The 15443-nt window shown below is 42.3% G+C and overlaps 3 protein-coding genes across 4 annotated transcripts; 1 reads left to right on the plus strand and 2 right to left on the minus strand.

Annotated features, from left to right (window-relative positions):
* Positions 1-878: 878 nt before the first annotated feature.
* Positions 879-9041, minus strand: cog7 (component of oligomeric golgi complex 7). 2 transcript variants are annotated; one of them, XM_053414092.1, is made up of 18 exons: positions 8900-9039; positions 8528-8709; positions 7423-7571; positions 7040-7156; positions 6526-6694; positions 6334-6416; positions 6072-6194; positions 5784-5982; positions 5553-5680; positions 5299-5453; positions 5070-5186; positions 3225-3290; positions 2934-3120; positions 2715-2855; positions 2487-2567; positions 2281-2395; positions 1818-1961; positions 879-1628 (listed from the first exon to the last, which is right to left on the minus strand). In XM_053414092.1, the coding sequence occupies exons 2-18, from the start codon at positions 8691-8693 to the stop codon at positions 1462-1464; spliced, it is 2307 nt and encodes a 768-aa protein (XP_053270067.1). In that variant the 5' UTR covers positions 8694-8709; positions 8900-9039; the 3' UTR covers positions 879-1461. The 2 variants fall into 2 exon arrangements, with proteins under 2 accessions (XP_053270067.1, XP_053270066.1); XM_053414091.1 differs by having other exon boundaries at positions 8528-9041.
* An 859-nt stretch (positions 9042-9900) lies between these two features.
* Positions 9901-11317, plus strand: LOC128427087 (myeloid-associated differentiation marker-like protein 2). The gene has a single exon (XM_053414180.1). The coding sequence runs from the start codon at positions 9980-9982 to the stop codon at positions 10874-10876; it is 897 nt and encodes a 298-aa protein (XP_053270155.1). The 5' UTR covers positions 9901-9979; the 3' UTR covers positions 10877-11317.
* A 486-nt stretch (positions 11318-11803) lies between these two features.
* On the minus strand, positions 11804-15163 carry LOC128427144 (putative protein MSS51 homolog, mitochondrial). The gene is made up of 6 exons (XM_053414239.1): positions 15147-15163; positions 14662-14811; positions 13748-13872; positions 13112-13675; positions 12859-12952; positions 11804-12008 (listed from the first exon to the last, which is right to left on the minus strand). Exons 1-6 carry the CDS (start codon positions 15161-15163, stop codon positions 11804-11806), a joined length of 1155 nt encoding a protein of 384 aa, XP_053270214.1.
* Positions 15164-15443: the final 280 nt, after the last annotated feature.

The following is a 15443-nucleotide window of genomic DNA, read 5'->3' on the forward strand; positions in this document are numbered from 1 at the left end:
TATAAATGAAACTGCTTCCTTGAGGTGATGTCCGATAGCTGCGTTCACCAAGGAGGTAATGTTTTCACCACTGTCTGTTTGTTTGTCAGCAAGATATCACAAAAAGAACTAAACAGATTTCTATGAAACCTGGTGGAAGGACGGGACATGGGTCAGATAAGATAAAACAAATACATTTTGGGCCAGATCCAGGATTTCTTTTTCATTTTCTTGAACATTAAAATGTTTTTGTGAATTTATAATGAAATAAAAAAGATCTTGATTAAAGAAATTATATGCATTTAGGGGGAGTGAAATATGTGAGTATAATTTGGTGCACATTGATTGAATTCAAGAGTGGGGCCTTGGTGGAGGTGTGCGCTCTAATGAGTGTCAGTCGAGATGTTTATCTTGACAGACAAACAGTCCAGATCCCAAAGATATTCAGTTTACAGTCAAATAAAACAGACACTCAGACCTGATCTTTAAATGTGAGAAGGTGAGTTTGGCATTTAGTCTTAATTAAAATATATAAATTTACTTTTGTTTTTGCTATTTTCTCATACCCAAGGTGTACTTTTATATGTATGAGGGAGTGTATGTGTGTGTGTAGGCTCAGGTTTGGGCTGTTGAATGTTATTTTGTGTGTGTGTGTGGTTTGTATGTAGTCTAAGAAAACTAGAAAAAAAAAAATGACTGAAAGATGATCAACGTTCCACCAGTCGATGAATCCACATAATCACCACTATCTCAAACAAGAGCTTTACCCCTTGTAAATCCCTCTCAGTCTGTGGTCTCACCTGTGTGTTGCCATCTCGTATATTTGTGGCAGATGTGACGATCCTCATGGCGTCAAGAGTCAAAAAATACATTCAACATAGAACAAACTCAACAACGCATTTTACCATACATGAAAAAGATCAAACATTTATTAAACGAGATCTGTTACATCATCAATTCATTCATATCATTTATCCAGCCCCGGCTATAACAAAAGAGAAAGATCCCCTCGACCTTTACTTTCTAGGTCAACTTCTGAATGTGAAGGTCATTTAACAGAAAACAAGCTCATATCAAAATCATTACCTTAATATATATTTATCATAATCAAATGAATTATCTCAGTATGACAAGTAATCAAAAACTAACATATGGTTCATATAGATTTCAAATGCTCTCACACATTCCCTGATGAACAGTGTGTTACAGAAACTAAAGATTTAGAATCAAGACACTTTCTCTTCGACTTGAGTTGAAGGCATTATCCCCAGTGAGAAGTCACACTTAGTTGAAAATGAATCAGTATTGTGAAGAAAATAAGACGAAACCACCAGGATTTTAATCTCTTAACAGGACAAGAAACCGTAACTGCGGCAGCCCCAAACAATCCAGGAACAGGTCAAACATCCTCAAGTCCCCCAGCGCCACTCTGACACTGCACCTACACGTTGCCTCCAGGGTCCTTCCCCCTCTCCCTTACTGTTAGTAGTCGATGCACCGCAGGGCGGCGATGGTGGAGGCCACTCGACGAGGCAGCAGTTTGGCGGTTTGTCTGTAGATCTCTGGCTTGGCCCTCAGCAGGGTGACGATGTGCTGCAGGGAGCGGGAGGGCTGCAGGCCCAGAGCGTCCATCACGTTGCTCAGATAATCTGTGGAGCAGGAAGAGGGGCTCATCAACCAAAATGATTTAACATACATTAACTTACCCAAGAGCCACAGTTTCAATGCAATATTCCCTATGACGAATAATAACAATGTGATTATATAGCATGGTTTTGTTTAGTTATCAAAAAGCAGCGTTTGCTCCATTTGTCCATCCGGCGTTATGGTAACTGTACCGATATCTGTGGCCAGCTGTTTCGTGGAATGGCTGCCGAGTTGTGGGATGAGCAGGATGGCGTCACAGTAGGTCTGCATGGTTGCCCGGGCAATGGAGCCAAGCCAGTAGTCTGCTGTGTTGTCCAGCTCGGGGAGGTCGTCACCTGAAACAGATGGAAGGTGATGTTTCAAGGGTTACGTGATGCCGAGACATTTTAGGAAATGTTCACAGAGGAAGTTATGTTTCCACCCCGTCTATTAGTTTGTTTGTTTATCGGCAGGATTGCGTAAAAACTTGATAACAACAAAACTTAATGGAAGGACGGGACATAGGTCAAGAAAGAGCCCAATAACATCTTGGTGTAGATGTGGACAAAGGGTTGGAACCGGGATTTTTATATCAGTGTATTTTACATTGAGCTTTTTGATTTTTTTCCATTACTTAACGCATTTCACAATGCAAAAGTTGATTCTTTGAATAACCTTGTTCTGGAGGGAACGGCAGCTTCCCAGCGTGTAAAGCCATTTCTAACGCCGGGTCCTCCTGGGTCACAAACGGCTCCAAGTGCAGAGGCAGAGACATCAGGTACTGTCCTATCTGGTGGGGGAGGAACATGATATTGCTTTATACAACTACTATTGATCTATACGTATGATTTAAGATTGTGTTTAGTTAAAACCTCACTGACGTTTGTTATGTATTCTTGCGGTGACAGGCTGTAAGTGGGCAGGTCCTCTGTGTAGCTCTCTCCTAAGCCAGCTTCTTTGTTCTGATCACAAACAAGTAGCACAAATCAAGATGCTTGAGGTGAGACTAAAATAGATGCACTCACACAGACAATCCGAAAGCTCGTGCACTCGACTCGATTCTGTCAGCAGCTGAAATCAAATAATCTTGAAACTTGACACTTAATCACCTCCATCTTGGAGACGAGGCAGAGCTGGTGTTTGATCTGCAGGAAGACGGAGTCGAACGCCAGCTGATTGGCCTGCTGGTTGAGTCTGGTCAGAGCTGCTCTGGGCTTGGCTAACAGGCTGGAATTACCTGTGCCCTTCTCCTGTTGGACGAGGGGAAGATGTGCATTTAGAAGCAGCGACCCGGAGACCTGATCAGAAGACATCAACAGACTGCATACCTTTAATGAGAAGAGGACTTCCATCAGGCTGTTATATTCAGCCAGATTGCCCCTCTGAAGGTAGTTGTACTCCTGCCAGGGGTTCTTGGTGGCGCTCCTCCTCTCTGTGGAGCTGACCTCCTGGATGCCTGCCAGACTGCGGGGGCTGTAAGACTCCGACAAGTACTTACCTGCCGAACCCAGGATCCTATTGGAGGAATTCATTAAAAAGACATCATAAAAGGATCCAAAATATAATGTTTCGCTTCAATTACAGCGTGCGCACAAGAGTTTTATAAAGGTTTACATTACTTGTTTGACAACTGCTGCTCAAAGGCTCCACACTGTCGAAGTAACTCCCCACAAGTGGAAATAATCCTGCAAAATACAACAGAGAAACCCTGAATCATCAGCAACATCTCCAACTATCAAAAGGGCAGTTTTGGAAAGAAATAAAGTGCCTTGCATAAGTATTCACCCCCTTTGGACTTTTCTACATTTTGTCATGGTATAACCACAGATTAAAATTTATTTCATCGTGAGTTTATGTAATGGACCAACACAAAATAGTGCATCATTTGGAAGTGGGGGGAAATATTACATGGAGTTCACAATTATTTACAAATAAAAATCTGAAAAGTGTTGAGTGCATATGTATTCACCCCCTTTACTGTGAAACCCCTAACAAAGATCTGGTGCGACCAATTGCATTCACAAGTCACATTTGCAAGTCACATAATTAGTAAATAGGGTCCACCTGTCTGCAATTTAATCTCAGTATAAATACACCTGTTCTGTGACGGACTCAGAGTTTGTTGGAGATCATTACTGAACAAACAGCATCATGAAGACCAAGGAGCTCACCAAACAGGTCAGGGATAAAGTTGTGGAGAAATATGAAGCAGGGTTAGGTTATAAAAAAATATCCAGAGCTTTGAACATCTCTCTGAGCACCATAAAATCCATCATAAGAAAATGGAAAGAATATGGCACAACCGCAAACCTACCAAAAGGAGGCCGTCCACCCAAACTGAAGAGTCGGACAAGGAGAAAATTAATCAGAGAAGCAACCAGGAGGCCCATGGTTACTCTGGAGGAGTTGCAGAGATCCACAGCTGAGGTGGGAGAATCTGTCCACAGGACAACTATTAGTCGTCTACTCCACAAATCTGGCCTTTATGGAAGAGTGGCAAGAAGAAAGCCATTGTTGAAAGGGATCAATAAAAAATCCCGTTTGGAGTTTGCCAGAAGCCATGTGGGAGACACAGCAAACATGTGGAAGAAGGTGCTCTGGTCAGATGAGACCAAAATTGAACTTTTTGGCCTCAATGCAAAACGCTATGTGTGGCGAAAACCCAACACTGCCCATCACCCTGAGCACATCATCCCAACAGTGAAACATGGTGGTGGTAGCATCATGCTGTGGGGATGCTTCTCTTCAGCAGGTACAGGGAAACTGGTCAGAATAGAGGGAAAGATGGATGGAGCCAAATACAGGGAAATCCTTGAAGAAAATCTGATGCAGTCTGCAAAAGACTTGAGACTGGGGCGGAGGTTCATCTTCCAGCAGGACAATGACCCTAAACATACAGCCAGAGCTACAAAGGAATGGTTTGGATTAAAGAATGTTAATGTCTTAAAATGGCCCAGTCAAAGCCCAGACCTCAATCCAATAGAGAATCTATGGCAAGACTTGAAGATTGCGGTTCACAGACGGTCTCCATCCAATCTGACTGAGCTTCATCTTTTTTGCCAAGAAGAATGGACAAACCTTTCCATCTCTAGATGTGCAAAGCTGGTAGAGACATACCCCAAAAGACTTGCAGCTGTAATTGCAGCGAAAGGGGGTTCTACCAAGTATTGACACAGGGGGGTGAATACTTATGCACCCAACAGATGTCAACTTTTTTGTTCTCATTATTGTTTGTGTCACAATAAAATGTATTTTGCACCTCCAAAGTACTATGCATGTTTTGTTGATCAAACGGGAAAAAGTTTATTTAAGTCTATTTGAATTCCAGTTAGTAACAGTACATAATGGGAAAAAGTCCAAGGGGGGTGAATACTTATGCAAGGCACTGTAAGTATTTTTTTATTCTAAATAGAAATTCAAATAACATGCTATTCAGATCTCAAACATAAAAAGGGAGCTCTAACCTGACTGAGTTCTGGAAGGCCGTCCAATCCTCCTGGAAAACAGACAAACTGGGCGTGTCCTCCAGTTTGCACTTCTTCCTGATCGACTGCAGCGTTGTGGAGAAGTCAGACACATACCTGCAAAAAAAGAACAACGTTACAACTGGCAACAAACATGCAAATCAATCAAAGTACCACACTGGCTAAAAGTGAAAGTATTTGTAACAGTTGAAAGGTTAGGAATCCTTACTTGGTAAAAAGGGCTTTGAGAGCTTTGAGGAGGCCACACACGGCCAGGCCGTCCGTCAGTTTGACACAGCGGTCCACAGCAGCAGTGGCCAGGCCGAACAACTTGCCGACAGAGTGGCTCAACTCTTCTACACAATCAATGACCTCCCCGTGTTCCTGAGGGGACGAAAGAATGTGCAGTGTGACAAGATTGGAATCAGACAAAAATGACAACTGTATTTACTCATATGTCTGTATATTTGAGGGGTGAGTTACCAAAGGTACAGCACTGATCTGGATGAGGAGGTGCGCCTCCTCCAGATCTCCATACTGCAGTTGATAAGATTTGTATGGGTCATACAGCGCACAGACCAGCTCATTCACCTTCAGCAGGTTATTCTCACCTGGAGACAAAATACAAACACAACATTAGGACCAGACTCACCACATTTATGATTCATTCAGTTTCTGTGTTGCGGCTTCATCTTTTTTTGCAGGTGCACACACCCAGGTGTGGAAGCATGGCGGCCTCCAGGCTGTGCCCAAACGTGGACGTAGTTTGATGGAGTTCCAGCAGGGTGTTGAGACACTGCTCTTGGGCTTCCCGCTCCATGACTGAGCCCAGGCAAACTGAGATGGACGGCACCATGGCTCCCAGAGTCTGGATCAGCAGCACCGTCACCACCTCATATGGGTTCTTGAACACCTGTTGAAAGTCAAAGGGAATGTATTGGTATCTGCTTTCTCTAGCTGATCTCTGTCCAGCAGTTCACAGACTGTGTTAGTGTTTCTGACCTGGCTGCTCCACTGGAGCTGAGTGTGCCACGTGGAGAGCAAGGTGTCATAGAACTCAGACAGCTGCTGGTTCAGGCCGAGCTCGCTCTGTGAGAGATCCTGCCAAATACTCACCAACTGACCCTGGAGGGGCCAAAACAAATACTCATTAACAAATACGTGCAAGCCTCCACCATACAGATGAAAAAGGATGAGACTGTGAATTTGTAATCGCTTACTTAAAATGTTTTATTCACGTGAAGGAGAGGCCTCTCCCACTTACCTTATGACACTTGTAGTAGTAGGCAAGGAGCTGTGGCATTCTGTCGATCTCTCTGAAGACTTTAACAAACAGCTTGGCCTGGTCTGCAGAGAGAAAGCAGGAGAATGTATTGTGTACATAGATAGTGACCTTCAGGGAACAGAGATACAGGTTAAATACAAATAGACAAATGCACTTCTAACAGGTTTTTACCTATAGACATGGAGTTAAAAGTCGCTACTATTTGTGGGCTGGCCAGAGCCTCCAGCCTGTTCTTCAGTGCCTCCAGGTGGACGCACTTTTCAGAGAAGTCTGGTGTGTCCACCAGCATGGCCAGGCTGTTCTGCATGCTGGTCAGTTTGGAGGAGATCACTGCAAAGTCCTGGGAGAATAAAGAAACTGTTTATTTCCACAATATAAAGTCTTAATGTTTGACTGTCAATTATTTCATAACAATGTATAATAAAGAATGTTGATGACTCTTTCTGAGCTAAATAGAATTACATCACATGAACTGCCTGAGATAAGGCTTGTATCCAAGGGGCCCATTTACAGGATTGAGTTGTGTTTACACTTTCTCAGTGAAATGGATTATTACTAAAAAGGAATTCAACCAATGATTTCAATAAACAAGAACCGGGGTAAGCATCTACAAATACCAAAATGTACAATAACCTCCACACAAACATAACAAGCAAAGTCCTGTGAAAGTTTTGTCCATTAATACCTGTGTTTTGAAGGTCTCCTCGATGTCTGCACTCAGTGTGCTCCATTTGTCTGCCTCCTGCAGAGCCTCAGCTGCCAGCTGCATGCGGCTCTTCACCTGATCTATCTCCACCAGAACCTGATGAATAGGATCCACACAAATACAGGTCAGTCTAAAAATACTACATCACACTGCACATTTTAAACCGCTGTCAGGTTTCGAACATTACGCTGCTTATCATCACAGAAATTCACCGAAGGTCACAGAAATTTCATGACTTTAATAATCTGACAGTTAACGTATTTATGGATCTTGATTTTACCGGCAATATTTTACTTGTGAGCTGTGACTAATCTTCAAGAATGCAAATGCTAAATATATCAGTAAAGGAAAAGCTCAAACACCTGCATGGACTGCACAGTGTCCTGCTCAAACTTCTTGATGTCCTCTTTGACCAGGACCATTTGCTCCTTGAGGAAAGAAGCCTCCTGTTTCACAGCCTCCACGTCCCGCAGCACTCGGGGCATATTCTGGAGGGCCTGATGACTGCTCTCTGCAAACAGACATGCAGACGTTGTGGAGTATTGGAGGGACATGAAAATAAAAGTTTAAGACTGATGTGAGTTATCGGGTGTGTTTTAATTTACTATACAAAACATAAGAGTTGTCAACCTTAAATACTATTAAAATATTTAACACTTATTTGCCATTTTATTAGGTACATCCAACTTACACCAATGCAGTCTAATACAACAGCTATGAATTAAATATAACATTTAATTCAACCCCTTAATACTAATACAGTGTTTTCATTCAATAATCCTGACTGTGGCTGCTGTAACTTCTACAGACTTAGGTGGTGTCTCTGTTGCTTACAGTGATCGTGAAAACACATACGAAAGGGAGAAATCATGGTGCATCAGTAGCTCTGTGGAACACCCAAAATCCACAAAGTAAACTTTACAAGAGTAAGACTTGGAACTTAGTATCATTATAATTTTAGGTTGTTAAGACTGAACTAATTTTACCTTTAAGTGTATCGTAAATAAACTGGATTCATATAAAACAAATGTTTCCCTTAGACGAGCCCTGCTTCCATTTTAACTTCCGGCTGAGAAATCTGAATGTCTCTCTGTTGATCTTGTCCATGTAGAGTTACCAGTTTTCGAATTCTACACATTGTTCTGTTAGGTTGTATGTCATATGTGTGGTACTTCCTTGTTGTAAACACAAATGTCCTTCAGGGGACAGACAAACGTTGGGAGTTAAAGTTGATTGTTCAGATATTTAACCATAGAGATAGTCTGTAGTTCACTGCTGTGTAGACTCTATGGAGCAATGGCGAAATGCACAATTCAAAACAAACAATGACACACCCTCAAATTGTGGTGCTGTAGTGTTGTATTAGTAGATCCAGTGTTTAGTCATCCTGCATATACACTGAATGAAAGGTATTGTTTAAGCAGAGAGACAGACATCAAGAGGCAGCAGGGATAATGGAGGACTGACCCTCGATGGAGTTGTTGACCTCCTGGATGAACAGTTGCAGCTTCATGACCAGTGTGGCTGCGTGTGTGTCCGCTTTCCCCGGCGCGTCCTTCTGCACCACCGTGAAGGCTCCGTTCACCCAGTCCTTCACATCGAAGTCCTCGTCCAGGAACTTGGAGAAATCCATCACGGCCCCTGCAGCCCTGCACCCGGGCAGAGAGACACCGTCCTCAGTCAGTCAACTCTTCTTCTTCTCCTACTGCTGCTGCAGTGTGTGTGTGTGTGTGTCATCGACCCATGGCTAACGTTAGCCGCTAGCTAGTTCTTCCCAAACAACGGCTTCGACACGAATATAAAATAAATGGCCCAAGAAAAAGAAATAATCATCACAACCAGATAAAGTTCCAGCAATGCGACGGCCTCCTCCAGAGTTATTTTGAAGTGTCGACGGGTTTTACTGGGATAAAACCACAGACATCTTTCTGCGTTGGAGAAGATTTTCGCTACTGACACTTGACAACAACTTCCTGTTTGTGCGCTCTATCTACCCTCCGCAGAAACAAGGACCAGCAGCGACAAAGTGACCTGCCAAATTAAATATTAGATAAATATATATATAATTAAGAGCTTTTTGACCAAAACATTAAACAATGTGTGTGTTTTTCAATGCTGCTCTGACAGAGGGAGACATACAAATACACAAACGTGTCTATTTGTACACATATCGCATGGTTTGAAGTTGTGTCACATAAATATATCCGTTTGGAATCGTGTATCTTGTTTTTTCCTGCTTCGCATTTATTCCTTAATTCCTTAATAGCATAAATAAATCATATTATACAAGGTAAATACACAAATAAGAACAAAAAACATCACTGCCAGGGTTTAAAGTAAAACATTGGGGTTTTATAGCCTTTTTGTTAATAGATTAAGAAATCAGATTTAAAGACAATAACTAAATTAGGCTTTGTGTTACTGCATTCACACTTAACGAAAACCAAAATTGGATTTCCTTCAGTAAACATTTGCCCATCAAATAATTTAACTTACTAGGACTATGTTAGATTATTTAATATAAAGGAGTGTTTACACCCTGTTTCCAACCTCAGGATAAGGTAATACTAATAAAAATATAATATAATATAATAGTAAAGTTGTGATCTCTTTTTGTGTATTGTGTGACTAATAGCCGGGTCGATTACCTGTCTGTAACTATGTTCCTATTTAAATAACTGATGCAACCAGTACAATATAACACTTCAGTTATTTCATATCGGGTGCAGCAGATATTTATCTCTACACACAGTCTCTTTCACGACTATTATGCAAACCAGAAAGGCAATAAATCTACTGTAATAACATGGAAGGAAAGTGGGAGGCAGTGAAACAAGTGGAAACTCTCTTCAAACACCCTCATCCAGTTTCTTGCAGCCACCCAGGACATCACAAGGATCTTTCAGCTCGCCCAGAGAGATGGGGATAATTGATGATGTCAAGGACACAACGTCCAAAGCGGTTTTTTCTCCTGGTACTCTGCTCTCGGGACGCGGCGGGCTGCACATGGCTCAGATCATCCTGTCTCTGGTCACCTTTGTCCTGGCTGCCTTCAGAGGAGGGAGCAGCCATACCTACTGGATCTACGCCATGTTCACCTGGGCCTTCTGCCCCATCATGACCCTCATCATCACCATCATCGAAATGTTCAAACTCGATATCATACTCAACATGTTTTGCATGGACTGGTCTGACTTCGCCACGGGCATGGCCATGTCCTCCACGCTCATGACCGTCTCCGTCGCCATCACCTACGCCAACTTCTACACCTGCTGGACATGCCTGTACGGATGGATAGTGAGTGGGTTTGCTTTTTTGTGCGGTTTTGTTTACGCCCTTGAGGTGTTGAAGGACAAAATCCTGGACAGAAAAAAGGGGACCTACCTCGCCGCTCTGCCTGGATTCTTCAAAGTCCTGGAGGCCTTTGTGAGCTGCGTGATATTCATATCACTGACGGGCTACAGAGACAAGCCGGCCCTGATCGTCTGCGTTATAGCGTACGTCATTCCCTTCCCCATCCTCCCACTCATCATAGCCACCAACATCCTGAAGAAACTGAAGAAGTGTTTGCCCTTTAACTTAGACAGGTTTGTGTTTATATTCCTGGTGATCTCCGTTGTGCTGTACATCTTCGCTGCTATAGTGTGGCCGGTTTTTATGTTCAGGAACAACCCTCGTCCCAGCGAGTGTCCGCCCAGCTTCTGCATCTGGGCCATTCAGTTCATGGTTGCAATCATGACCTATGTGAATCTCACACTCTTCACAGTGGACCTCATTTTTACCTTGCTTGGAATCTGTGGCTTCAAACGCACATAAATATTGTCCTGTCAATAAGGTTTTAAATTACCGTCTTTTAAACAGAATCTTCCATATAAATGATTGATATTCTGTATCAAATGTGATTTAAGTCTTGTTTTCTCAGTTAATGTACAGTGTGATGTTTAATGAAATTGTAATTTTCGATTTTTTTACTCCATTATGCATTGGCGCAACAGAGACTGCATATTCAAATCTCACCAGTCTGACAGTTGAACGCCAGGAAACCGAGATAGTGAGAGCGTGCACTCTGCAGCGTTCAGACCCTCAAGGTCTCCTCTGGTTCCTCAAACTCCACAGACCCTGGAAACAGATGTATAGTATAATGTGTTGTGTATCAATTGATGCAATGTATAATTTATCAATAGCCCAAATCTGAGTGAAACCTTAACTTTATTTAATTTTCTTTATTTAATAACATAAAGTCTTGCATTGTATTCAAGTGGGGAGTGGACAATATTTTATATTACGTCGTATTGTTGATTGAAACTCAATCATGTATTTCCTTCTAAGGAAATATGAATAAATAAACCTTTTGTATAAAATGTGCCTTTTTAAAGTAAAGAAGGGAAAAGCAATAATGGCTTAACGAGAATGAACTATAGAGCCCTTTCTGCACGAACTAGTTAGGAAACCTCTTTCTAGATATCATCATAAATTTTGCTATTTCAACATTATTGTATCGACAATAGTTCACATAGGGCATATTCAAATCTCACCACCATGACATTAAACTGAGATAGTGAATATAAATGTCAGAACCAACTTAAAAGGTACACGTTTTTATAGCAATAATACATACGTGCTTTATTACACTATTTCTAAATCGTGATTAGAATATAATAAAATACAGTCAAATTGACATGCTTCAGTTTCCACATGTTAAAGGCATCAGTGTGTCGGTGCACACTGCAGCACACAGCTCCTTCAGGCCTCCTCCAGCTCCTCTAACTCGGCCGTCTCCAGCAGACCCTGGAAACAGAAGTAGTGGGAGTTGCAGTAGACGGGGGGCTTGCCCGGACTCGAACCCACCACCTCTGGTTTCAGCGAGGAGAACGGGTTGGCGCCACTCCCCCTCATGTCCATCTCCAGCTCCAGCAGGATCTGCAGCGAGTAGGTCATCTCTGTCTCGCTGGGGACGGAGGACAGGAAGCAGGGGTACGGTTTGTAATGGATTTGTTCCCTTTTCATTATAATCGATTGATAGACTAAGTCTGGATTACAGGGGCAGTATTCATCAGATATGGATTATAGTATGTATCAATGTCTTTATTCATGGTTAAATCAATTCAAGGATCTGCAGGTCGGAAAGGAAGGGTTATTAAATCATCCCTGATTGATTTTTAAGAGCATATTTAATCACAGTTGTATGATGTGAGCATTTGTGCTACTTCAGATTACTTTAACACGTAGAAGTACTACCCTGTGGTTTTATGCTTCCTCCAATCAGGGCAGTTTCAATCTACACACACTTTATTCAAGACTCATGTGAGGTCACTGTGACCTTTCACCATCTTTCAGTCCAGATGACAACTGCTCAAAATTTGGAGAATCTCCTTAAAAGCCTAAAGGAAGACTTGATAAATCATGTTCAAGAGGAAAAAAACATGATTTGTGAGGCCACAGTATCCTTGACCTTTGACCTTTGAATTCCTAAAACTAAAATACAAAATTGAATATATATTCTCTAATGCATTCTTATGATAACATCTTCATGAGGAAACAACGTGTTTTGTGCAGGCACTGCGACCTTAACCTTTGACCATCAAAATTGTACAAATTCCCACAAAGCATTCTTGAGATATCACAAGAATGGGACGGACATAAACCAAATATCATAAAATTCTGTAATAGTCAGTACTGTACCACATATGTAACATGTCATCGACTACATGTTTTCTGTTTTTATCTCTTTCTAATTGAGTTACAAGGAGATAAAGTGTGTGTGACTAGTGGGACTAGTACTAGAGTGTGACACTCACGTGAGAGCAGTGAAAACAGAAGGAATCTCATAATCCCTGAGGAGCAGAAGAGTTGGAAGCCATCCCTGGTCCAGACCCTGACTGGCATCAAACCCTATAAACACCCAACATTTGAATGTATCAGTACAGATATGCATATTGCCTAAGAGTCAATTAACAGCCATTTTCTTCTCAGTGAATCAGGTTGGAATCTTTGTTTTTAATGGTAAATCACTGATATGATATTTTGGGGGAAATGGAAAGACGTCCTCACCAGGATGAAATCCAACCACCAGGTCCGGCTTTGCTGCTTCCGCTTTCTCCACCAGCTCCTCCCAGAACTCGTGGTACAGCCCCTTATAGGCGCTGATGAAGACCGCCTTCTTGGGGCCGAACCCCCTGAGAGGAGGCCTCATGATTGGGCCGTCCACCACCTCTGGTCCCACCATGACGATCTCGATCCCCTGGTGCCCGGGGAACATGTTGTTTAGCTCATCATAGTCTGTCAGTCTGGCAGCCAGGGTCTCACTGTGGCCTGCGCCCACCAGGTGAATGGTGAGAGGTTTGGAAAAAGGCTTCAGGCCAAAGAGCCTCATCCCCCAGGCGATGGTGAGCGGCCGGGAGAAGAACTCGCTGCAGACCCGCCACAGCGACTGCTTGAGGTCTGGGACATCAGGCCGAGGTCTGCACGTGTTGATCCACAGCTCTGACATGATGGTTCCATTTAAAATTGGTTCGAGGCGAGAGGTGAGATCTCCCTGCATCGCCAGCCAGTCGTCCCAATCCTTAACCTCTGACAGCGGCTTCGACCACTGCTCTGTGGAGAATGGAAGCTCTCCTGGTGAAGGGAAATGAAGAAATTAAATTTGTTTTGTAGAGATGGATCATGAGTGTGTGAGGATGTTTTTACCTTTGAACATGAGCCACTCCACCACTCTGTCGATGGCAGCAAGACGCAGCAGCGCGCACAGCTTCTTGTGTTTGTGCCAGTCCTCCTTCTGACAGCCTCTGCAGCAGTAGTACACGTTTAGACATCTGTGCAGAGAGAGAGGACAAAATATAAAACACTTCTTTTCTCTGCCATTTCCAACGTGGATTTAGGATTCATGATTTTATTAAGATCGAGCAGCTGCTGCTCTTCTTCCTGTGGATCAGACAAAATATCAAAAACACACGTACGTGACATCAGTCAAAACACGACAAGAAAAACAAGTATGAAATAAAAACCAGAAAATGATTACTCATAAAATACTTTGTGGAAAGCCTACTTAATCAATTTACTTCACTACAATATACTACACTAGACTATACAATACTATATTATACTCTACTATACACTACTATATTGCATCTTATGATACCACACTATCTTGGGCCATTTACACTATATTGCACTATAGTATACTATGCTTTACTGTGCTACACTACTCTACACTATACTATATTATACTTTATTCTACACTATACAAATTAATACAGATATAGAAAATAAATAAATATAAATAAAAACTTTCCTGCACATTCAACATAAAAAAAACAAAACTACTTGGGAACCAATTCATTTTTGAAAGGATCCAGTATTTATATACTCTTATCGTCATATTTAGACATGTTTTGAAATAACACGCCCTATTGCTATACTCTCATTTATTAACATTCTATTTGTTGCTATCTTTCATATAACTATATTTACATTTACAATCTGATATGTACAAAAATTAAGTATATATACAAATATATATGGGCACACACACAAATTCGGGGTAACAAAATAACTTGGAGGCATTGTTTCACTTGACGGAATCTCCTCTTATCTCTTTTTACCTCACACAGCGCTTCAGGTTCTGTGCGTTTGAGAGTTGATTTGGCCTCTTCTCACAATGTGCGCACACTTTAAAGGATTCCTCCATCTTCTCAAACATCTCCTTCTGAGAGTGGAAGGCCATGGGTTCACCCCCAGTGTCTGGGGCGGCTCTGAGGACAGACATTTCTTCTATTATTAGACCGGGACAAGCAGCATGTGGAGCATAGAGGGTTTGCATAGATTCACAGGTGAACAATGTTGCAGCAGAGAAGCAGCGAGGATCAGCTGGAAGCAAAAGTAATGAAACAGGTTGTGGTGGCGGGCCAGTGTCACAAAATGACATTCAAATGTCACATGGTCTCTGCTCTGTTCACACAGTGCCTGGCTTCACACAACCATGATATTAATGGGGTCCTGAGGTGGTGAAGGTAAATTTAGAATTGCTCTCTACAATTAAAGCGACAGGTAAAGGATGTGGCAGCGAAGAAGATTAAAAGCTACTTACCCCTGAGTTTCTGTCATTTTGTGGGACTCACACTGTCTCCTGTGTTTCCTCCTCCGCTGCTCCTCGGGTTTGTTATCTGAGCAGCCTGGTCTCGGGGGGGGGGGGGGGGGGAGCTGCTGCTGCTGTTGCTGCTGCCAGATTTAACACCTGTGCTTTCCCTTCCAGAAAGATCTGACAACTCCAGACCCTTCCTGACTTTCCAAGAAGTGACCACTAATGATCCTTTACATAAAACACATTCATATCTAAACACATACAGGTTTTTATGGAAGGAGAACATAAACCCATTATTGTATT

Source organism: Pleuronectes platessa, chromosome 21, assembly GCF_947347685.1.
Source record: "Pleuronectes platessa chromosome 21, fPlePla1.1, whole genome shotgun sequence".
NCBI lineage: Eukaryota > Metazoa > Chordata > Actinopteri > Pleuronectiformes > Pleuronectidae > Pleuronectes > Pleuronectes platessa.

What these genes read in the sequence shown, in the direction of transcription:
- LOC128427144 (XM_053414239.1), bottom strand. An exon ending in GGTGGTTGGATTTCATCCTG is followed by an intron (nt 12,953 to 13,111) that starts GTGAGGACGTCT and finishes GGGTGTTTATAG; the next exon opens with GGTTTGATGCCAGTCAGGGT. An exon ending in TCTGTTTTCACTGCTCTCAC is followed by an intron (nt 12,009 to 12,858) that starts GTGAGTGTCACA and finishes CTCCGTCCCCAG; the next exon opens with CGAGACAGAGATGACCTACT.
- cog7 (XM_053414091.1), bottom strand. Translation starts at nt 8,693, where the DNA reads ATGGATTTCTCCAAGTTCCTGGACGAGGACTTCGATGTGAAGGACTGG. An exon ending in AGGAGACCTTCAAAACACAG is followed by an intron (nt 6,695 to 7,039) that starts GTATTAATGGAC and finishes TTATTCTCCCAG; the next exon opens with GACTTTGCAGTGATCTCCTC. An exon ending in AGCTCCAGTGGAGCAGCCAG is followed by an intron (nt 5,983 to 6,071) that starts GTCAGAAACACT and finishes GACTTTCAACAG; the next exon opens with GTGTTCAAGAACCCATATGA.
- LOC128427087 (XM_053414180.1), top strand. Translation starts at nt 9,980, where the DNA reads ATGGGGATAATTGATGATGTCAAGGACACAACGTCCAAAGCGGTTTTT.